The sequence below is a fragment of the Rutidosis leptorrhynchoides genome, chromosome 5 (assembly GCF_046630445.1).
Source record: "Rutidosis leptorrhynchoides isolate AG116_Rl617_1_P2 chromosome 5, CSIRO_AGI_Rlap_v1, whole genome shotgun sequence".
Taxonomy (NCBI): Eukaryota; Viridiplantae; Streptophyta; class Magnoliopsida; order Asterales; family Asteraceae; genus Rutidosis; species Rutidosis leptorrhynchoides.
The window spans coordinates 90,600,025-90,618,496 of NC_092337.1; the positions used below are offsets into that span (position 1 = coordinate 90,600,025).

General features: G+C 35.0%; 2 protein-coding genes across 4 annotated transcripts; one reads left to right on the forward strand and one right to left on the reverse strand.

Moving 5' to 3' along the window:
- The first annotated feature begins 3,875 nt into the window (after positions 1-3,875).
- LOC139848318 (F-box protein At5g49610-like) lies at positions 3,876-5,433 on the forward strand. The gene has a single exon (XM_071838051.1). It carries the CDS (start codon positions 3,969-3,971, stop codon positions 5,304-5,306), a length of 1,338 nt encoding a protein of 445 aa, XP_071694152.1. The 5' UTR covers positions 3,876-3,968; the 3' UTR covers positions 5,307-5,433.
- Positions 5,434-5,670: 237 nt separating this feature from the next.
- LOC139847883 (putative ABC transporter C family member 15) lies at positions 5,671-16,277 on the reverse strand. 3 transcript variants are annotated; one of them, XM_071837610.1, is made up of 12 exons: positions 16,152-16,277; positions 12,696-12,813; positions 9,970-12,308; positions 9,423-9,509; positions 8,705-9,340; positions 7,979-8,143; positions 7,595-7,889; positions 7,055-7,269; positions 6,613-6,918; positions 6,466-6,529; positions 6,131-6,370; positions 5,671-5,941 (listed from the first exon to the last, which is right to left on the reverse strand). In XM_071837610.1, exons 2-12 carry the CDS (start codon positions 12,733-12,735, stop codon positions 5,832-5,834), a joined length of 4,497 nt encoding a protein of 1,498 aa, XP_071693711.1. In that variant the 5' UTR covers positions 12,736-12,813; positions 16,152-16,277; the 3' UTR covers positions 5,671-5,831. The 3 variants fall into 3 exon arrangements, with proteins under 3 accessions (XP_071693711.1, XP_071693713.1, XP_071693712.1); XM_071837612.1 differs by having other exon boundaries at positions 12,696-12,809; positions 16,152-16,258; XM_071837611.1 differs by lacking the exon at positions 16,152-16,277 and having other exon boundaries at positions 12,696-13,162.
- Positions 16,278-18,472: the final 2,195 nt, after the last annotated feature.

The window sequence follows — 18,472 nt, forward strand, 5'->3', positions numbered from 1 at the left end:
TAAAACGAAATTAATTAATTTACTATTCACATAAAAAAGCGCATATGATAAAAAGCGCATCGCATATGATAAGCGCATATAATAAAAAGCGAATATGATGAAAAGCACAACGCATATGATGAAAATCGCATATGATTAAAAGCGCATATTGTGAAAAACACAGCGCATATGATTAAAAGCGTATATGGTGAAAAGGATATATGATAAAAAAAAAAACACATATGGTGATTTATAAAATAAAAAAAAAACACATATGGTGATTAATGGAAAGCACATATGGTGATTAATGAAAAGTATATTGTGAAAAAGAATCACAAATGTTTCTTGAAAGAATTCAAGGTAAGATATATGAACCAATTCATCCATCATGTGAACCATTTTGATATTTCATGGTTCTAATAGACGCATCTAGCGGATGGTCTCATATTTGTATGTTATCAAGCCGTAATATGGCATTTGCAAAGTTTCTTGCACAAATTATTAAATTGAGAACACATTATTCTGATTACACCATTAAAAAGATGAGACTTGATAATGCTGGTGAGTTAACATCTCAAGCATTTAATGATCATTATATATCTACAGGGATTGTTGTTGAACATCCAGTTGCTCATGTGCATACACAAAATTGGTTTAGCTGAATCAATAGATAAACGCTTACAGCTAATAACTAGACAATTGATAATGAGTACAAATCTCTCAATATTTATATGTGGACATGTAAATTTACATGCTGCGACATTAATTCGCATTATACCATGTGGAAGTCGTAAATATTTTAACTTAATACTTGATTTTGGCCAAGAGCCAAATATTTTCTACCTTAAAACATTGGTTGTGCAGTGTATGTTCCAATTGTATCACCACAACACAATAAAATGGTTCTTCAAAGAAAGATGATAATATATTTTGGATATAAAACATCTTCAATCATAAGATATATTGAACCCATGATGGGTGATGTTTTTACAGCACGTTTTGCTGATTGTCATTTTAATAAAACATTGTTCCCTAGATTAGGGGGAGAAATAAAAATAAAAAATAAAATGATGCTTCATGATGTGAACATCAATTAAGGTATATTGAACTCGCACAAAAGAATGTGAAACGAAAGTTCAAAAATAATGCATATGCAAGAACTTGCAAATTAATTACTTTATGCATTTACAGATATAAAAAAGTGACTAAATCATATATACCAGCGATAAATGCTCCAGCTCGAACTGAAATTCCAAAAGCTGGCAATAATGTCACTGTTGAGTCTTTGCCACGCATCAAACGTGGAAGATCAATTGGTTCCGAAGATAAAAATCCTCGAAAAAGAAAATCAGCTGATAATGAGGTAAGAGAAAGTGTTCAAGAAGAACCACAAATCAATATTCCTTCTGCAGAGGATATTGATAAATGTAAATACTGAAATTGCGATAAATTATGCAATATTATGGAACCGAAATGAAACTAAAATCTCTATGAGATATTTTCATATAATGTTACAATGACATCATGAATAAAGATGATGATCTGGAACTAAAATCTGTCATTGAATATACAAAATGGACATGATTGAGCTCAATGGAAAGGAGCAATAAGAGCTGAATTAGAATCGCTAGATAAAAGAAAAGTTTTCGGATCAATCGTTATCACTTTTAAAGATGTGAAACGTATGGGATACAAATGAATTTTTATCCGAAAAGAAATGTGCAAATGAAGTTACAAGGCAAAACTAGACTTGTAACTCAATATTTCCCACAAAGACCAGAAATGAATTAGGAGGAAAAATTATCCTCCTGTAATGGATACAATTACTTATTAGATACTTAATCAACCTGGTAGTTATTTAAATGCATCTCATGAATGTTGTTACTACTTATCTGTATGGATCACTTAATAGTGATATATATGAATATACCTAAAGGGTTAAGGTATCATAAGCATCTAATGTAAAACCCAAGGGAATATATTCCATTAAATCACAAAGATTTCTAAGTGGGTTTATACAAACGGGACGTATGTGGTATAACCGATTAAATGACTACTTGATAAAAAAAAAGGGTATAAATATAAACTTATTTTGCACGTATGTTTTATAAAAACAATGTTCGGATATGAGATCGTAGTTGTTTATGTCAATGTTCTTAACATCATATGAACAAATAAAGAGATCTATGAAATCATTCAACTTCTAAAGAATTATTTTGAAATGAAAGATCTTGAAAAAACCAAGTATTACCTTGGATTGCAAATTGAGTATATGCCTAATGGTTTACTTGTACATCAAACAACTTATACCGAAAAGATTTTAAAACATTTTTTTTTAAAGACAAACTCATTGTTGTTAGATCACTCAATATTGACACTGATCTATTTCATCCCTGCGAAGATCATGAAAATTTTAACAGATCGGAAGTTCTATATTTTAGTGCAATTGAGGTTCTTATGTATCTTATAGATTATACAAGATCTGACATTTCTTTTGCAGTTAATTTGTTGACAAGGTTCAGCTCAGTCCCTACCAAAAGACATTGGAATGGGATCAAACAAATAGTTTGATACCTTGAGAAACTGCTGATTTAAAATTATTTTATTATAACGTTTCAAAACAAGATTTGGTTGATTATATATATGCAGGTCATTCATCAAATCCTCATAAAGATAAATCTCAAACTCGATATGTATTCCTAAATGGAGATACCACAAAATCATGGCGTTCTTAAAACAAACACTTGTTGCAACATCATCATCAAATCATGACGAAGTGATTGCATTATATGAAACTACTCGAAAATGTGTTTGGTTGAGATCAATGACACAAATCATTATTGATTCTTGTGGACTAGAACGCTATAAAAGACTAACAACTATCTTCACCAACAACTATATATGAAGATAATGCAGCTTGCATAATACAAATGAAAGAAGAGTATCAAAAGTGACTGAACAAAATATAAATACTGACGAGGCACCAAAGCCATAGACGGTCTTAACGGTCATAAGTTTGATGGAAAAGAATGGTATGTTGGTAAGGCTCAGAAAAGACTACAAAGGAATATGAATTGAAACAAGGGTTTGAGCAAACCATGAAGGAGACTGTAGACAAATCACAAGGGCTAAACTTGTACATAAAAGATTTAGATGATACAGTTTCAGATGAAAACCTCAGATTCTTCTCATATACTCAAGATCTCGTAAAAGACAACCAGATTAAAATGAGATACATTCAATCAACAACTCTGCTGATCTTTATACCAAAGCACTGCCAACTGCTATTTTCAGAACACACGTTCATAATATTGGCATGAGACATGTTCAGAAGATGTAACAACTCAGGCGTTGCCTATTTGAGGGGGAGTCAACTCTATGCTGCACTCTTTTTCCCTTAGCTAAAGTTTTATCCCAATGAGTTTTCTTTAGCAAGGTTTTTAACGAGGCAGTACTAGTTATTCTCTAATAAAATTGTCATCCAAGGGGGAGTGTTATAAAATATCTAGATTGTGTTATAAAATATCTAGATTGGATGTTAATTTTATTATTATTATATTTCTTGCATAGTAATATTTTATACTATAAATAGACATGTATGATAACCATAAACAATAAAATATCTAGATTGGTAGTTATAAGCCTACTGAATTATAACATAAACAATAAAGTTCTAATTTTCTAACTAATTTGTTTTTCACCAGCTAAAAACTGAAGTAAAATACAATTAAATCTTGCGAGGTAGGGGTCGATCCAGGGACTTTCTCTTTAGGAAACAGAGGTTCCATCCACTGAGCTACAGGTGCTTGTAGAAAATGAAAATCAATTATTGCATATATATATATATACTGCATCTTTAATATGAGGCTTTTTTTCAGACACATAATTCATTTCAATCTGATAATTTTGTCAAAATTGTTCCTGCAATTTTCTCTCCCAATCTAATTCCGTTGAAACGGCGGTTTCTGGCGGTGGCGACTGGTGGTAGTATGACGGAATCAAACGTTATGTATAACAATTCTTCAATTAGTAAACAAAAATTAGTTAAATCCGTAAGCTTATCATCTTCACTATTCGATAAGCTCATCGACGAGCTCTTAATCGAAATCCTAATTCGTCTGCCATTAAAACCAGCCAGTTTATGTAAGTGCGTTTCATCTCGCTTTCGCTCGTTAATTTCATCTTCATATTTCATTAATTGTTACAAAATTCACCATAATCAGAATCATTACCCTTTCAATAATCCTTTTGCTCTTTATTATCAGTCAAAACCTAATTATGATAACATGATCCAACCTTCTGCTATGGAAATAGATTTGATATTTGAATCGCCTGTTTTCGAGTCTCCGCGTTTTAACTTATCTTTTATTTCTTATAATTATAATTATAGTGATAATGATAATGAAGAGCTAGAAGAACACAGTTTGCAATACCTAGCTTCGAATAATGGATTAGTGTTATGCTGTGTGGCTTTACGTCGTCCGGTTGTTTATTTCGTTTGCAATCCGTTAACGAAACAGTATGTTGTGTTACCTTTGCCTCCTAGTAATGTTAAATCTGTTTTTATCGGGTTTATATGTGAACCGCAACATGATTATGATGATGGAAGGGATACCAGCTTTAAGGTGGTTAGAATTGAAGCAGTCAAGTCTGAATCAGAAAGGCATTTATCGGGGACTTTGAAATTCGACATATTTTGTTCGCTGTTGGGAAGATGGACTGAAGAGTATTTTATGTCGAGTTCTCGTTTTAATCCCGAATTGTTTTATTGTAAGAATTATCGGCATCATAGCGCTGTAGTGTGTAATGGGTTGTTACATTGGGATACACTTTCAACTTGTGGTATTTTCACTTATGATCCTTATAATGGTGAATGTAGAACCGTCGAGCTTCCGAATGAGATACGTAAGCCGGTATGGGCTTGTAAGCATTTTTTAGGGGAGTCAAATGGGTTGCTTAGGTATGCTAATATTTCTTGGGATGATTCAAGTTATAAAGTGTGGGAGCTTAAGGATAATGGTAATGGTGGTGAATGGTTGTTGGTGCATAAGGTTCGTTTGGATGAAATGGAGTCTACGGTTCCAAATATTAACAAGGACTGTTTGGGTTTGCTGTTTCCACATCTACTTAATCAGGATATTGTTTACTTCTGGTGTCGATCGTTGAGTAAAGTTGTGGAATATAATATGCGGGATAAGGTTTTGAAGTTACCATGTTTTATTCGACATGTTAAGATGATTACTCCTTTGAGCCCTATGTTCTTTCCCTTCGTACTTCCTTTTTGGCCTACTGAAGTTCCTCGCATTGAGCAGCATGATACAAGCTAGTTGATTAAAAGTTCAGTATCGGTTTACTTTCTGCTGTCTTATTTATGCAAGTATATGTTTTTAACCCTTTATGACTTTATCATACCATTGATATTAAATATATGGTCTATTTTAGCTTATTCGTTTCTTTTTTTTATATCGTTAATTAGTAACGCATTCCCTCATGTTTGATGACAAGAGAATGTTTAATTTGGCCAAATTTTCAAATTTGTATGAAATATGGATTGTTTTCAATTGAAAGACAAGTACAAGGGTTTGGAACTTTACTCTACTCTATATATTTGAGATGAGACGGATAAACTTCATGAGAGAGTTAAATTATATACAGATTTTCTCTGCTTTTTTTTTATAACAAATGGCTACCTCGACAGTAAATGCAGCTGATTTAAGACATAAAGTATTATAAGGACATATATGTTTTCATTTAATTTTATTTAATGAGAATACTCTAATCTCTAATGTAAACAAATCTTCATTAATGAAGCATTTTTGCTCCAAAAAACCATCTGGGCTTTTTTAGTTAGCTCACTTTGTATCGAAATTTGACCTCATTGAGTACTCCTTGATAAGTCTTGAGAAAAATGAGTTTTCTCTTTCCAATAGCCTTGCAGGCGAGTCATACTCCGCCACTTGTCCTGTTTATAAATCACATGCAAGAAATTCAGTTTTTCGATTATTTGCATACATTGTTAGTACCCATTTAAACTATTTTAGTAATATGTTAGCCAGTTGTTTCTTGAAACTGTTGAAAGTTTGATGTCAGAATTTTAAGCTTGGTTCCTTTGACCGTAAAAGTCAAAGAAAAATCATATGATTTAGCTTACCATCACTAAGCACCAAGACGAGATCACTATCAATAACTGTGTGGATTCTGTGGGCTATCGTGACGATAGTTCTATCTTTAAATTCTTGAGTAATAATCTTTTGTAAAATTCCATCAGTAGCAGAATCAATGGATGCCGTCGCTTCATCAAGAACAAGAATGCTGCTTTTCTTAAGCAATGCTCTACCAAGACAAAACAATTGCCTTTGCCCAACACTCCAGTTTTCTCCCCCTTCAACCACTGCAACCAAACGCCACTCTAATCAGTTTCGTAACTATCGTTTATTAATTCTTCCACAAATTTTTATTCAACACATACAATCCAAATATTCTAACCTGGATATTCCAGTTTCTGGTCCTTCCCTCGAACTATATCTCCAAGTTGACATTTCTCTAATGCCTGAAATAGTATACTTAGAAGTCTGAATGAAATGACTATATTTACCCTTTTGTGTTATCATTACTTTAGAATGTAATACTTACCTCCCAAATATCTGCATCTGAAAATTTGTTTAACGGGTCGAGGTTTCCTCGAACTGTTCCTTCAAACATGGTGGGGTCTTGAGGAATGATGCTAAGCCTGGATCTTAAGTCATGTAGACCTATCTTGCAAATATCAACACCGTCTATTGTGATGAATCCTTCTGTTGGCTCTACAACTCTAAAAATTGCTTGTATGAGTGTCGACTTTCCACTACCAGTTCTACCAACAACACCGACTTTCTTTTTTCCTGGAAATGTGCAGGTGATGTTTTTCAAGACGGATGGGAGATGATCTGCGTATCGAATCTACAGAAAGAAACATACATTCAGCAGAAAGAACGTGCTATTTGTGTTAGTTTTATGGCGCCTTCTCACAGGTGGTGATTTCGACCCATTTACTTATGAATAGGCCGATTGTTTTTAAGGTGTAAAAGAGGCATACCTGCAAATTCGTGAAGGAAATAGTTCCGTTTTCAGGCCATTCATTCGATGGTCGAGAGTCTTCAATCACCAAAGGTGCTTCACTAGTAAGTTTTGAATATTGTAACACTCTTTCAACAGATATCATTTTGTTCTCTGCATTGCATATATTCCATATAACAGCAGCTTGCTGAACATTCAAATTGATTCCGTACGTTACCGCCAATCCTGCAATGCCTGCCATGACACAATACAAAAAACACATTACAGTCAAATTGGTCCCATTTGTGAAATGATGGCTGCAAATGGATTAAAATGAGCTCGGGCTGTAATGGTTCGATGTGTTAATTATGATCACGACCAAATGATTTTATTATTTTAATAAAACTATATAAATATTTCTATATACCGAAAAGAGAATTCGGGCGACTTTTGACCCATTTGACCCATTTGACCTATTTGATTGGTCCTTTTGAGATAGAACATGACCCAAGTCAACTCGTTATTAAGTAACTGGGTCAAAATTGCAACCTTTAACAAATAAAAGAAATTTCCAACGTACTTGGATCAATGATTCCATCAGGAAGAGTTACTAGGAGAACTAGTGAGAAAGCAAACACAAAATTTGATAACTGGTTCAGTCTGAAACAAAGCCATTCGATTGCAGCCACGTTGTGAAACCATGGTCTCGAGTGATTGTCGATAAGACAAAGATTTTTCTCAATAAACCGGTCTTGTTGCTGAAAAGCGCGAATTGTTGCTGCACCCGTGAGTGATTCTGCAAAATGATGAAGGATTGGTGCTCTTTCTATGCCTGCTAGTCTTGCCAGTTCTCTTGCTGTTGGTATGTAATATCTCTGAAATTATTATAATTTATAAATAATCGTAGATAAACTAATAATGTTTTTTTAATCATTTAAAGTCAGTCTCGAGTCGAACTTCTTACTTGGTACCATACACAGACAGCTGTCACAGGAATAAGGATCGCAAATACTTCCCACGCTACTTGTGACATAACTGCCATTGTTCCTAGAAGCTGAATCGTCGAGAACGCACACCATCCTATTCGGTTAGCCATCTCTAAATCTAACACACTTTGATCTGTGGATGCCTGTGCATTATAAGTTGGTATCAGTGTCATCTAAATAAGGATTAATTACACGGACAGACCCTGTGGTTTGCTCAGATTTCACATTCAGTCCCTCAACTTTTTTTATTACTTGGGGAGTTCTTGTGGTGTTCACGTTTTGCGTGTACAATCCTAGAGACTGACGACCGTTAAAATAATCTGTTAAGTGACAGCACATACATTGCACATGAGGGTAAAGTTTGAAGATTTGGATTAGATTTGGATTGGGTTTGAGTTTAAAGAGATTTTTCTTGTTTATGGTATTGGGTTTTCCTAAACAAGCCACTGGGTTTTTTAAACAAGGAGAATGGATAATAGAAGATGACGAAAATTCCCTCATGTGCCTGGCATGTGAGGCCACTTAACGAATATTTTTAACAGACATGAGAGTCAGGGGCTGCACACGCAAAACGTGCAAACCACAAGGACTCCCAAGCAAAAAAAAAGTTCAGTGACTGAACGTGAAATCTGAGCATACGTGTAATTATGTATCTAAATAAACGACTGTTAAAATAAAAATTTATTTTATGAACATATACTCACCCGATTCAAGATTCTTCCGGTTGGAGTTGAGTCAAAGAACGACATGGGCGCACGAAAAATGCTATGGAGCATATTATTAAAAAGCGTTTCAGAAGTTAAAAGGCCCGCTATAGCAACAAGTGAGGCTCGAACCAATATACAAAACGCACTTCCAACCGCCAAAAGTGTATAAACAAGTAAAATAAACCCCATCCCGGTCACTATCTCCGTTGAATCCGTCGGGCACGCCCACGCCATCCAATAATTACTCGCGATTTGTAGAATTTGAAAAGAAGACTGAGCCAAAAGTATAATCGGGACTAGAACGCCGCCTTTTGCTAAAGTCAAATATGACCAATAAATTTCTTTCCCTATGCTCCCTTTTTCCCTTTCTTCTTCATGAACCAATTGTCCATCTTTTTTTGATATTTCTACACATAAATTGTGTTCAGAATCTTGCTTAGTTTGACCAAGTTCTGCGATCAAAATAGGTTCTTCATCGACTTGTGTTTGTTCTGTTTCCCTACTCGAACTCTCGACTGCTTGTACTGATTCTAAAGCTTGATTATGTGCTCCAACTAGAACTTCAAATCCTATGTTTTGTTTCAAAAGTTCCTTAAAAGTTCCAGATTGAATAATTCTTCCATTTTGCATAACCTGTTTTCAGTTTATTCATCAACAGATTAATTATAAAATCTAAGATTACCAATATATTTCTGAAAAAGACTTCATGAATTACCAGAATGAGGTCTGCAGCTGGAAGAAACTCGACTTGGTGTGTAACGTAGAGCACCGTCTTCTCCTTCAGCATCCCCAACAGGCATTTCTATCATAAAAATAATGGTATCAGAAACATTATCATGTGAACGCGCGACCCGCAGGTATCCGTATCCGTGCCAGACGGGTAAATTCACAAAAGTACGGGATGGGTAATATTTAGTACCCGTTTGGGTCGTGGATATATAATATCCGTGACGGGTAACGTCCGACCGTGAATCCGTGATACCCATTTGAGAAACCCGCAGGTATACCCGTTAACCCACATAAATATATTAAATTATACATTAATAGACTTATATTATCAATGCGAATCCATTAATTTGCAGGTTTACCCGCGAGTTGTGGGTATCCACGGGTCGTGGGCACGAACGATAAAATTAACCCGTTGACGGGTAGACGGAGCCCGGAGACAGGTGGGTCGATGGTATAAAGGATCCGTGCCCGTTGCCCACGGTTGCCATCACTGTAAGATGTTAGGATTAAAAAATCTTGAATACTTTACAAACCTGAAACAGTTCTGTTCCTGTATGGGCATCAACAGCGCTAAACGGGTCATCAAGCAAATAAATATCAGCATCATCATACACTGCACGAGCAATCTGAATCCTCTGTTTTTGACCCCCACTCATGTTTATCCCTCTTTCACCAATCTCAGTCAAGTCTCCAGTAGCGAAAAGCTCAAAATCTTTACTCAACGCACACGCTTTGATTGTCTTGTCGTACCTCGTTTTGTCATACGCATTCCCGAACAATATATTCTCTCTAATGTTGCCAGTCAATATCCATGCAGACTGAGAAACATAAGCCTTCGAACCACTCGTTTTAACCGTTCCTGATAACTTAGGCATCTCACCAAGTACACACGACAACAAACTAGATTTTCCCGACCCAACGGTCCCACATATCGCCACCTTCATTCCACGTTTGACTTTTATATCAATTCGGTCAAGATTCGGGGTCGTTGAATCCGGGTCCCAGCTGAATCTTCCGTTTTCAATCTTCACGTCAAATTTGGTTAAATTTCTGGGAACAAACTCGACTGTATCCGATTGAATCTCTTCTTCTTGCAAGTAAGACGCCACACGATCTCCCGATACTTTTCCTTGTGCGATTACATTTAATAAATCGGGTAGATTAAAAATCGGATCTTGTAACATTCGAAATGTAGCTAAAGCGGAAAGAACACGTCCAGCTGTCAACGGGATACCCATTAAAACGCAGCCTCCGAAAGTTAGTACCGAGATGAAAGTCGGGGCGCCCCAGAAAACAAACGCCCCAACGGCGTTAAGTTTTAACGATTTCCAAATCCAATCATACTCAACTTTCCTAAATCTTTCAAGCTTATGAAGATAATGAGTGTCCCATGCTTGAAGTTTAAGTGTCTTTATGTTCCTTAAAACTTCAGAAGTTGACTTCATTCGTGCGTCCTTTGACTCCATAATCTTCGTTTGGTACCATTTTTGAGCTCTCGTTAAAGGGATGTTCCCCGACATTAATATCATTGTCGCCGCTAGTCCCACAAACGCTCCCGTTCCAAGATTTATGTGAAGTATAATCATCGCTAACGTGATTTGAATAGGTAACATAAAGAATGTGTTAATGTACCACATGAAATCCGTTATTCGTTGTATGTCAACACTCATAAGGTTGATAATCTCGCCACTTGTGTGCGTTTGACATGAACGGCTCGATAAAACGAGCCCCTTTTTGTATATGTGAGATATTAAAGCCGCCCTAAGCCGTAGTCCAAGTTGACGTGCACCAAAGATCCATTGTCGTTGCGTTAGTGTCTCCACAACTTTCGCAAGTAGAAACCCGAATGCAATAAGATACCCATCGGTTAAACTTGAAGTTTTCTTTTCGTTTAGAAAATTCACCAAATCGCTTATAAGATATGGCCCCACGTACGATGCTGCAGCACTTATAATGGCGAAAAGGGCATTGATTGCCATTTTTCTTCTAGTAAAAAGATAGATTGCCTTGTAGATAGACAGGTTTTCAGGCCCCACTTGCTTCATGCATTCGTCGAACGATTCTGATGTAACCCGACCCGAATCAATGGGGTCCACATCCGGGACCTCATCCTGGTCAAGTGGTTTCAGGTTTCCCGCTACGAATAACGGGTTCATCCAAGAAAATGTAATGAGTTGAAAGATTGAAGCTTTTCCATATGGGCATTCTCTTTTTGACTCAAAACTGTGTTTGGGGTTCGGGTTTGTTTCTAGAAATGGTTCGGTGATGGGATTTGGGTTAGCCGGGGTTACACTTGTTTTCCCATTTATGGCAAGAAATAACAAAAGGGTCGAACCTAAAAGTGCAAAAAAGTCTATGTATTCAGGTAGTCTCGGGTGATCATGAAGAGAAACTAGAAATTTGACATCTAGGGTTAACCGGGAGGTCGTTAACAAGAAAGTACATAACCACCATGTTCTTAGGATCCAAGGAAAATTGACATTTTTGTTTTTTGGGATCATGTATAGTGCAATCAAGTTCATAATCCATGAAACAATTTGCATGATTTCGGACGATAGTATTGGAATGTCTAGCTTACAATGGGCTTCACTTCTAGTTTTTAAAGTTAGCGGGATCATTATATGTGTAACGAGCAACAAAACAGAGCAGGCTAGACTTAATTTGTAACGAAGGCCGATTTGTATGGTGGTTGGGTACATATCTCGGGTTTTGACTTTTGTTTCGTCGATGGACCATGACTCAATGAGTCTTTTTACGAACCCGAAAAACAGGACAGCAAGGAACCCAAGTTGTAGAATAATGCTGGCAATCTCCCATATGCAGGGTGATCCTGGCTGCAGCCATGGTTGCCATATCTCATTGTACTTCGAACCTGTTATGAACCATAACAACATTTGACTATTCAGGTCAAACCACTAGTAGTCAACATCTAATATGGTATGATTTAGTTTATGTAGATTATGTATCTGGTAACTAGATTATATCTTTGGAACAGATGGAGGATAGTTATATAGAATAGTGACACTTTCAGGCCTTTTTATCTACATTTTGACTTTTGTAGTCAATGTGACACTTTTTAAAATTTTGATTGTAGACTAGTTTGATTTTTGTTTGCTAAATTTAACGCTGTATCCTAGCATGTATAACTTACTATTATGTTATCAGTTTTTGAGCTCAAACATAATAGTAAGTAATACATGCTAGGAATTAGCCCAATATATAGAGTGCTTGAAGCAGTAGTAATAATATTCAAATAGACCTGACATGACGTCGTAAATGAGCATGGTTTTAGCAGGCATCCGATCCCGGAACTTGAACAGCTGGCGACTCGTGTGAGCAAGTATCAACTTTGAAGTCTGCAGCTGTTATCTATCTATCTATATATATAACATTTGAGAGTGATATGATCAATCATCACATCACCTGTATATTATATAGTACATGAACAATCAAAGAACCAAAATGACATTTGGGTAGATATACATTTCAAGATGTTTAGTCATTTTTTCTTATAATAACATAATCAAAAAGCTTTGAGCTAATGCATTATGGTACTATGAAATGTATTTAATGTCCCCTGCTATAATTGTGTTGTCCTCTGGTCTCATTTTTAGCCAGACATATCAAATATTACATTAATTGATGCCAATTTAAGGACTTTAGTTTATTAAAAATTCACTAATACATTTATTTCAATCTCATACCAAAACAAGACCAACATATAATAACATGATCAGAATTATATAGATATATGCAATAGCAAAATAATAGCATAGTTGTTGTATTGGTATCAAAATGTTCAAACTTCACTAGCAACGTATCTTAAATAACAGGTGAGAAAGGGTCAAAAACAGTTATGAGATATACTGGTTAGGACGCATACATATGCGTAAAATATTCGACTTCCACGGATAATCTGAACAGGACCGGAAAAACAATAGCCACAAAATAGCCTAAGGGGATCAAATGAATCAGCATTTTCTTTCATGTATAGATAACAGGTGTAAGGTATATATAGGGGACCACTCTAAGGATGTAATCTATGTTGGATAGCTTAACTTTTGTCCCAAAAAAAAAAGAGAGAATTAAAAGATATGATTGATTGATGTCAAAATAATAATAGAATAGAATCAAACAAAACTGCTACTGAACTGCAGAAAAGAGAGGCAAAGGAGAAATGTACTGAGTTAGTGATATGTTTGTTTTGTTTTCTACAAAAGAGGACAAATACAATAATAATAAGGACCAAAATGTACTGGTGACTGAGAATACTTGATTGTAATATGTCTGTCTAGTTTTTATATATGGAGTGTCGTTTTTCAATTGAAGACCATTTTCTATGTAATTTAGTCCTCTGATTTCATATTTTAAGAGAGAAGCATATACCATGAATATATGTATTCTCTTATATTTTACTCATCTTCTGTGTCCATATTTGTTTTTTTAGGCTATTTATTCTCTTATTTTACTCATCTTCTGTGTCCATATTTGTTTTTTTTTAGGCCTATTGCAATGGTGATGAAATTTTTAGGCGTGTTCATGGGTAGGGTGAGGCAGTTGACGGTGACGCAACAAGAGGCGAATCTAGTTTAATAGCAGTGGCAACACGGGCTACCACTGAAATACTCAATCTAGTGAAAAAATTTTGGGACTTTTAACTAGTGACACAACTGGATAGTGTAAAATTTTTTTGATGACACCACTAGATATTGTAAATTTTTTTGAGCTTTTAACTAGTGACACCAGTGACTAAGATTCCTAGATCCGCCACTGGACGCTACAGACATGTTGGTAAAATGTGGAGTAGTGGGGTAACGTGTTGAGTGATGTGTCAAAATATGAATGAAAGTTGAGGGATAAAATGGATTAAAATTATTAAAAATATACAAATAAAATGATATTAAAAAAAAAAATAGAAATCAATTTGGAAGCTTAGCACGCTTGATTTTACCCCATGCCAAAAATCAACACGCCCAATTGTGAACCTGGACACACCCTTTTATTACCGGCGTGTTGGAGGCGTGCTCCGAGCACATGGGGTCTAACACGTCCCATTCAGTAGGCCTTAGCTAATTGGTTTTGTCTACAGAGTGAAAAAAAAGAGAGAAAAGAAATACAAAGCAGTATTGATCACATCCTTGACTATATGGTAAACACAAAGCGGTATTCATTGGTTTGGTTTTTGATTTTCTCATTTTATTTGGTTCAGTTTATACGATTTAAAAAGAGCAAAATCAAAATCCAAACAGAAAGTCATATTCAAATTAAAAACCCAACTCAAACCTAGACAGAAAGTCGAATGTGAATTTGGTTTGGTTTCATTTGAAATCAATAAACCAAAAAATCACAAATAAACCAAAATTATCATAAAATCAATTTTGAATTCGACATTTGATTTTAAAATCGGTTTGGGTCTTTATATTTTAATAAATATAATATGTTACTAGGATTTGGTTTTAGGTTTAATTGAATTTAAAAAGTAAAATCGAAAATCGAATTTAGATTTGTAAACCTAACAAAACCGAAACAAAAAATCGGTTTCAAATTCAATTTGGTGTTCTTTTTCGATTCATCGATTCGTTTTTTAGTTTAAATGGTTTGAAATAAATATTGAACAACCCTATTTTCGTGTTGGTGATTTTAATGTCATCCAACATGCATTTTAGTTAGTTGCGATTTACTTGAATGCAAGAGTTAGCTTGTTTTACTTAACAACGGGTTCGGAGAGTGTGAAGTACACGCCCGTAAGAGTTGGCTGCTAACTGACACGTAATAGCGGGGTCAAGGGGGTTGCGCCCCCCTGCGGGATCCAAGGGGCAGCACCCCTGGCTGGGGTCGAAATTACACTATTCGTTACTTAGAAAAGGTGCATTCCAATAGTTATACCTTTTCGGTATAACAGTTTTTCCCGCCAAAAATGAAGGGACACACCCTTTCATTTCCCAACTGTTTTCTATAACAGTTTTGTGGACGTTTTTGTTCATATTCTGCATTCATCTAAACAGACAGAAAACACACCCAATTCTCTCAGATAATTTGATCAGAGATTTCGTTGCCAAAAACACTGATTGCGTTCTTATCTTATCCCTGTAAAGATTTCGTGAAACCGAGACAATCGTTGGGTCGAAATACTTTATAAAGAAAATGAACACACGATTCAAGAATCAATCCGGCAGTCAATTCATATCCATTTTCTAACATTTCCGTTATGTTTGTTAAAATTCTCGTGCTCATGTTGTGATCAATTGTGCTTTTCTGTAGGTACATTATTTTACTTCTACGATAAATCCGACAAATTTTTTCAGTCTAAAATTTACATGGTTAAGATTTCTATGTAATTTGCACGATGTGTTTTATAAATAGAAAAATTTGTGCACAAATTTCACTAAACTGATGTCAAATCCTGGATGTGATTTATTTAATTGACACCAAATTCTCCAGCGCAAGGGAGGTATGGCATGAATTAGAACACATTTACAACATAGATTTAATCGAAAACATACATAGTATATGTCAAATACTATGATGTTTGTCTTACTATATGTTCCTGTTACTATCATTAACATGTAAAACACAATATTTGTAACGTGTTTAACCTTCGAGTATTTGATTGAAAACTTGATTGTAGGGAAAAAACATAATTTTGTACGAAAAAGAACAATTCTATTCTATATATGCATATATATGTGATTATGAAGATTCGATTAGAACTAACCTGTTATAGTGCTGGAGATGATCATGTCATTATTTAGAGTAAAGAATCTGAACCGTGGGTTCGTTAACCCGCCCGAACGGTTCTTGACCCGTAACAAAATTTGTGGCTTATGGTGCCAACTTTGAGAGAGAGGTTGTAAACTATATAATATGAGTCAGTGATTGTATATATAACCAAAAAAGTACGTACGCAGATGGCCATAAAGTATAAAAAAAGTCATTTCAAAAAAATAAAATTAAAAAGGGTAATGTTGGTAGATTTTTGTAAAGTTCTCTTTTTCCCAAATAGCATAATAATTATATACGTAGTAAAAATAGATTAGACCACATATTACTCAGCGTGATTCCCCCAATGCCGCCTAGGTGTTGTGAGAAACGCCCCACAAATGCCCGGAATGGGATGTTTGTGGACGTTTGTCAAAATAACATGGAATACTTTAGGTGCGTTTGTGGTTTTTTTATTATTTCTTTAATTCTTTTCCTACCATTTTAACCACTTTTTAACCCAACATCCACTTATATTTTGCCACATCACTCACAAACGGCCCAACAACCTTTGACAAAAGACCCCCATTACGACTCCTCCCTTTACCTGCCATGGTTCAGTCACTGACTTGCCTCAAAAAGTGCACCTTACTCACTCCACATCACAATCACCATTATCTATGGTCTTAGAAGATCTAATGAAGTTAAGTGATATAGATCTATCGATGTACTTGAACAATGGCTATCAAGTTAAACCAATACACATACAACCCTATTACAAATCATTTCACTACACAATTACAAAATAACTGAAATCACACCGCACGTGAACCGACGGTAAAAGTTACACAATCAAATATATTATGCATACAACAATGTAATGTAAATTTTTTAATGTACTACTAAGAATTATATATGTACACGTCGTTATCGCTATGAATTAACAATTTTAAACTTAAATGCGTAGATATAAGGGTGAATGTTCTAGTAGTAAAACACTGGCCCCTAAATGCGTAAATATTTAGAGGTTTCAACTTTGAATCCTAAGAATAAAAAATATATAATATCTCATTGTAGCCACTGTGATTTACTCGTGATGACTCCGAGCTAACCATAAAGTGGATCGTCACACTATGATTAATCGGTAACCGGATAGTCAGTTTAACTTAATTTTTCTAAAACAAGGTTCTTTTATATTAGGGCACTATCTAGTCTAGAGGTATGATAGTGGCCGATTAACATTTCATGTTCACGCTTTGTCATCACTTTGTTTGCAATGGGCACACTGCAATTATCGGCACATATGATCAGTTGATAATGAGGTCACTCTTTTTAACTTTTAAATTATATTCAAATTTGGAGTATTAGTGGAAATTTGACTCGATATTTTCCACAATACTAACTTAAATGCGTGTACTTTATTTGTTTATTTATATATATATATATATATATATATTATATATTAATAATAATAATATTGTCGTTATTGTCGTCAACTTAAAAACCATTTAATTCGTTTGCATCTCACATTTTAGCAAATATCTTATGTGCAAACTCTTTACTTTCCATGATAGGACATATTTCGTCTTGTGTGAAGTTTTAGTTTACTAGTATGTTTTTTTTCTAGAAAATGAAAGGAACAAAATTGCGTATATGAAAATATAATTTATTGAACGACTTGTATATTTATTAATTATTAAAGAGATCTGGGACAACATATGAGTTACAATTTCGTCTTTCTTTCCCAATTTTCCTATGTTTTTTCATGACACCATTTTAGTTGTGACGATCATTCAATTGGGTTATTGATTAAAACGTTCAATTTTCAAACTAACTATAATGAAATGCCCTAAAAAAATGAAATTGACACTCATTGCGATCGTGTGACTAGTGATTTGTGAGTCATGACCGAGGAATTTTCAAGTCACGATCTAGGGTTTACGACCATGACTAGAAAACGAGTCGCAAGGTCGCATGGTCTGTTTATGTGAACCTTGCGAGTTGCGACCGTAATAAGTGTACTTATTATTACTAGGTCACAAAACTAATATTGCGCTCACAAAACTAAAACACTATCATTAAACGAGTGAAAATTATAATTTTTCAGTTCTTTGACGTTGTGAGATGGTTGCAAGCGGTTCTTGAAAATAAACCCTTTTATTTCTCAATTTCTTCGATTACCATACATAAAACAACGAAAACAAACCACCACAGCCGTCAAAAACCTAAAATTTCAAAAGTTCTTTAAGAAACTGAAAGTGGAAACTTGGAGATCTAGCAACTGATTGATAAAGGTTTCAATACCTTACAAAAATATACATCCGTTATGCGCCAATA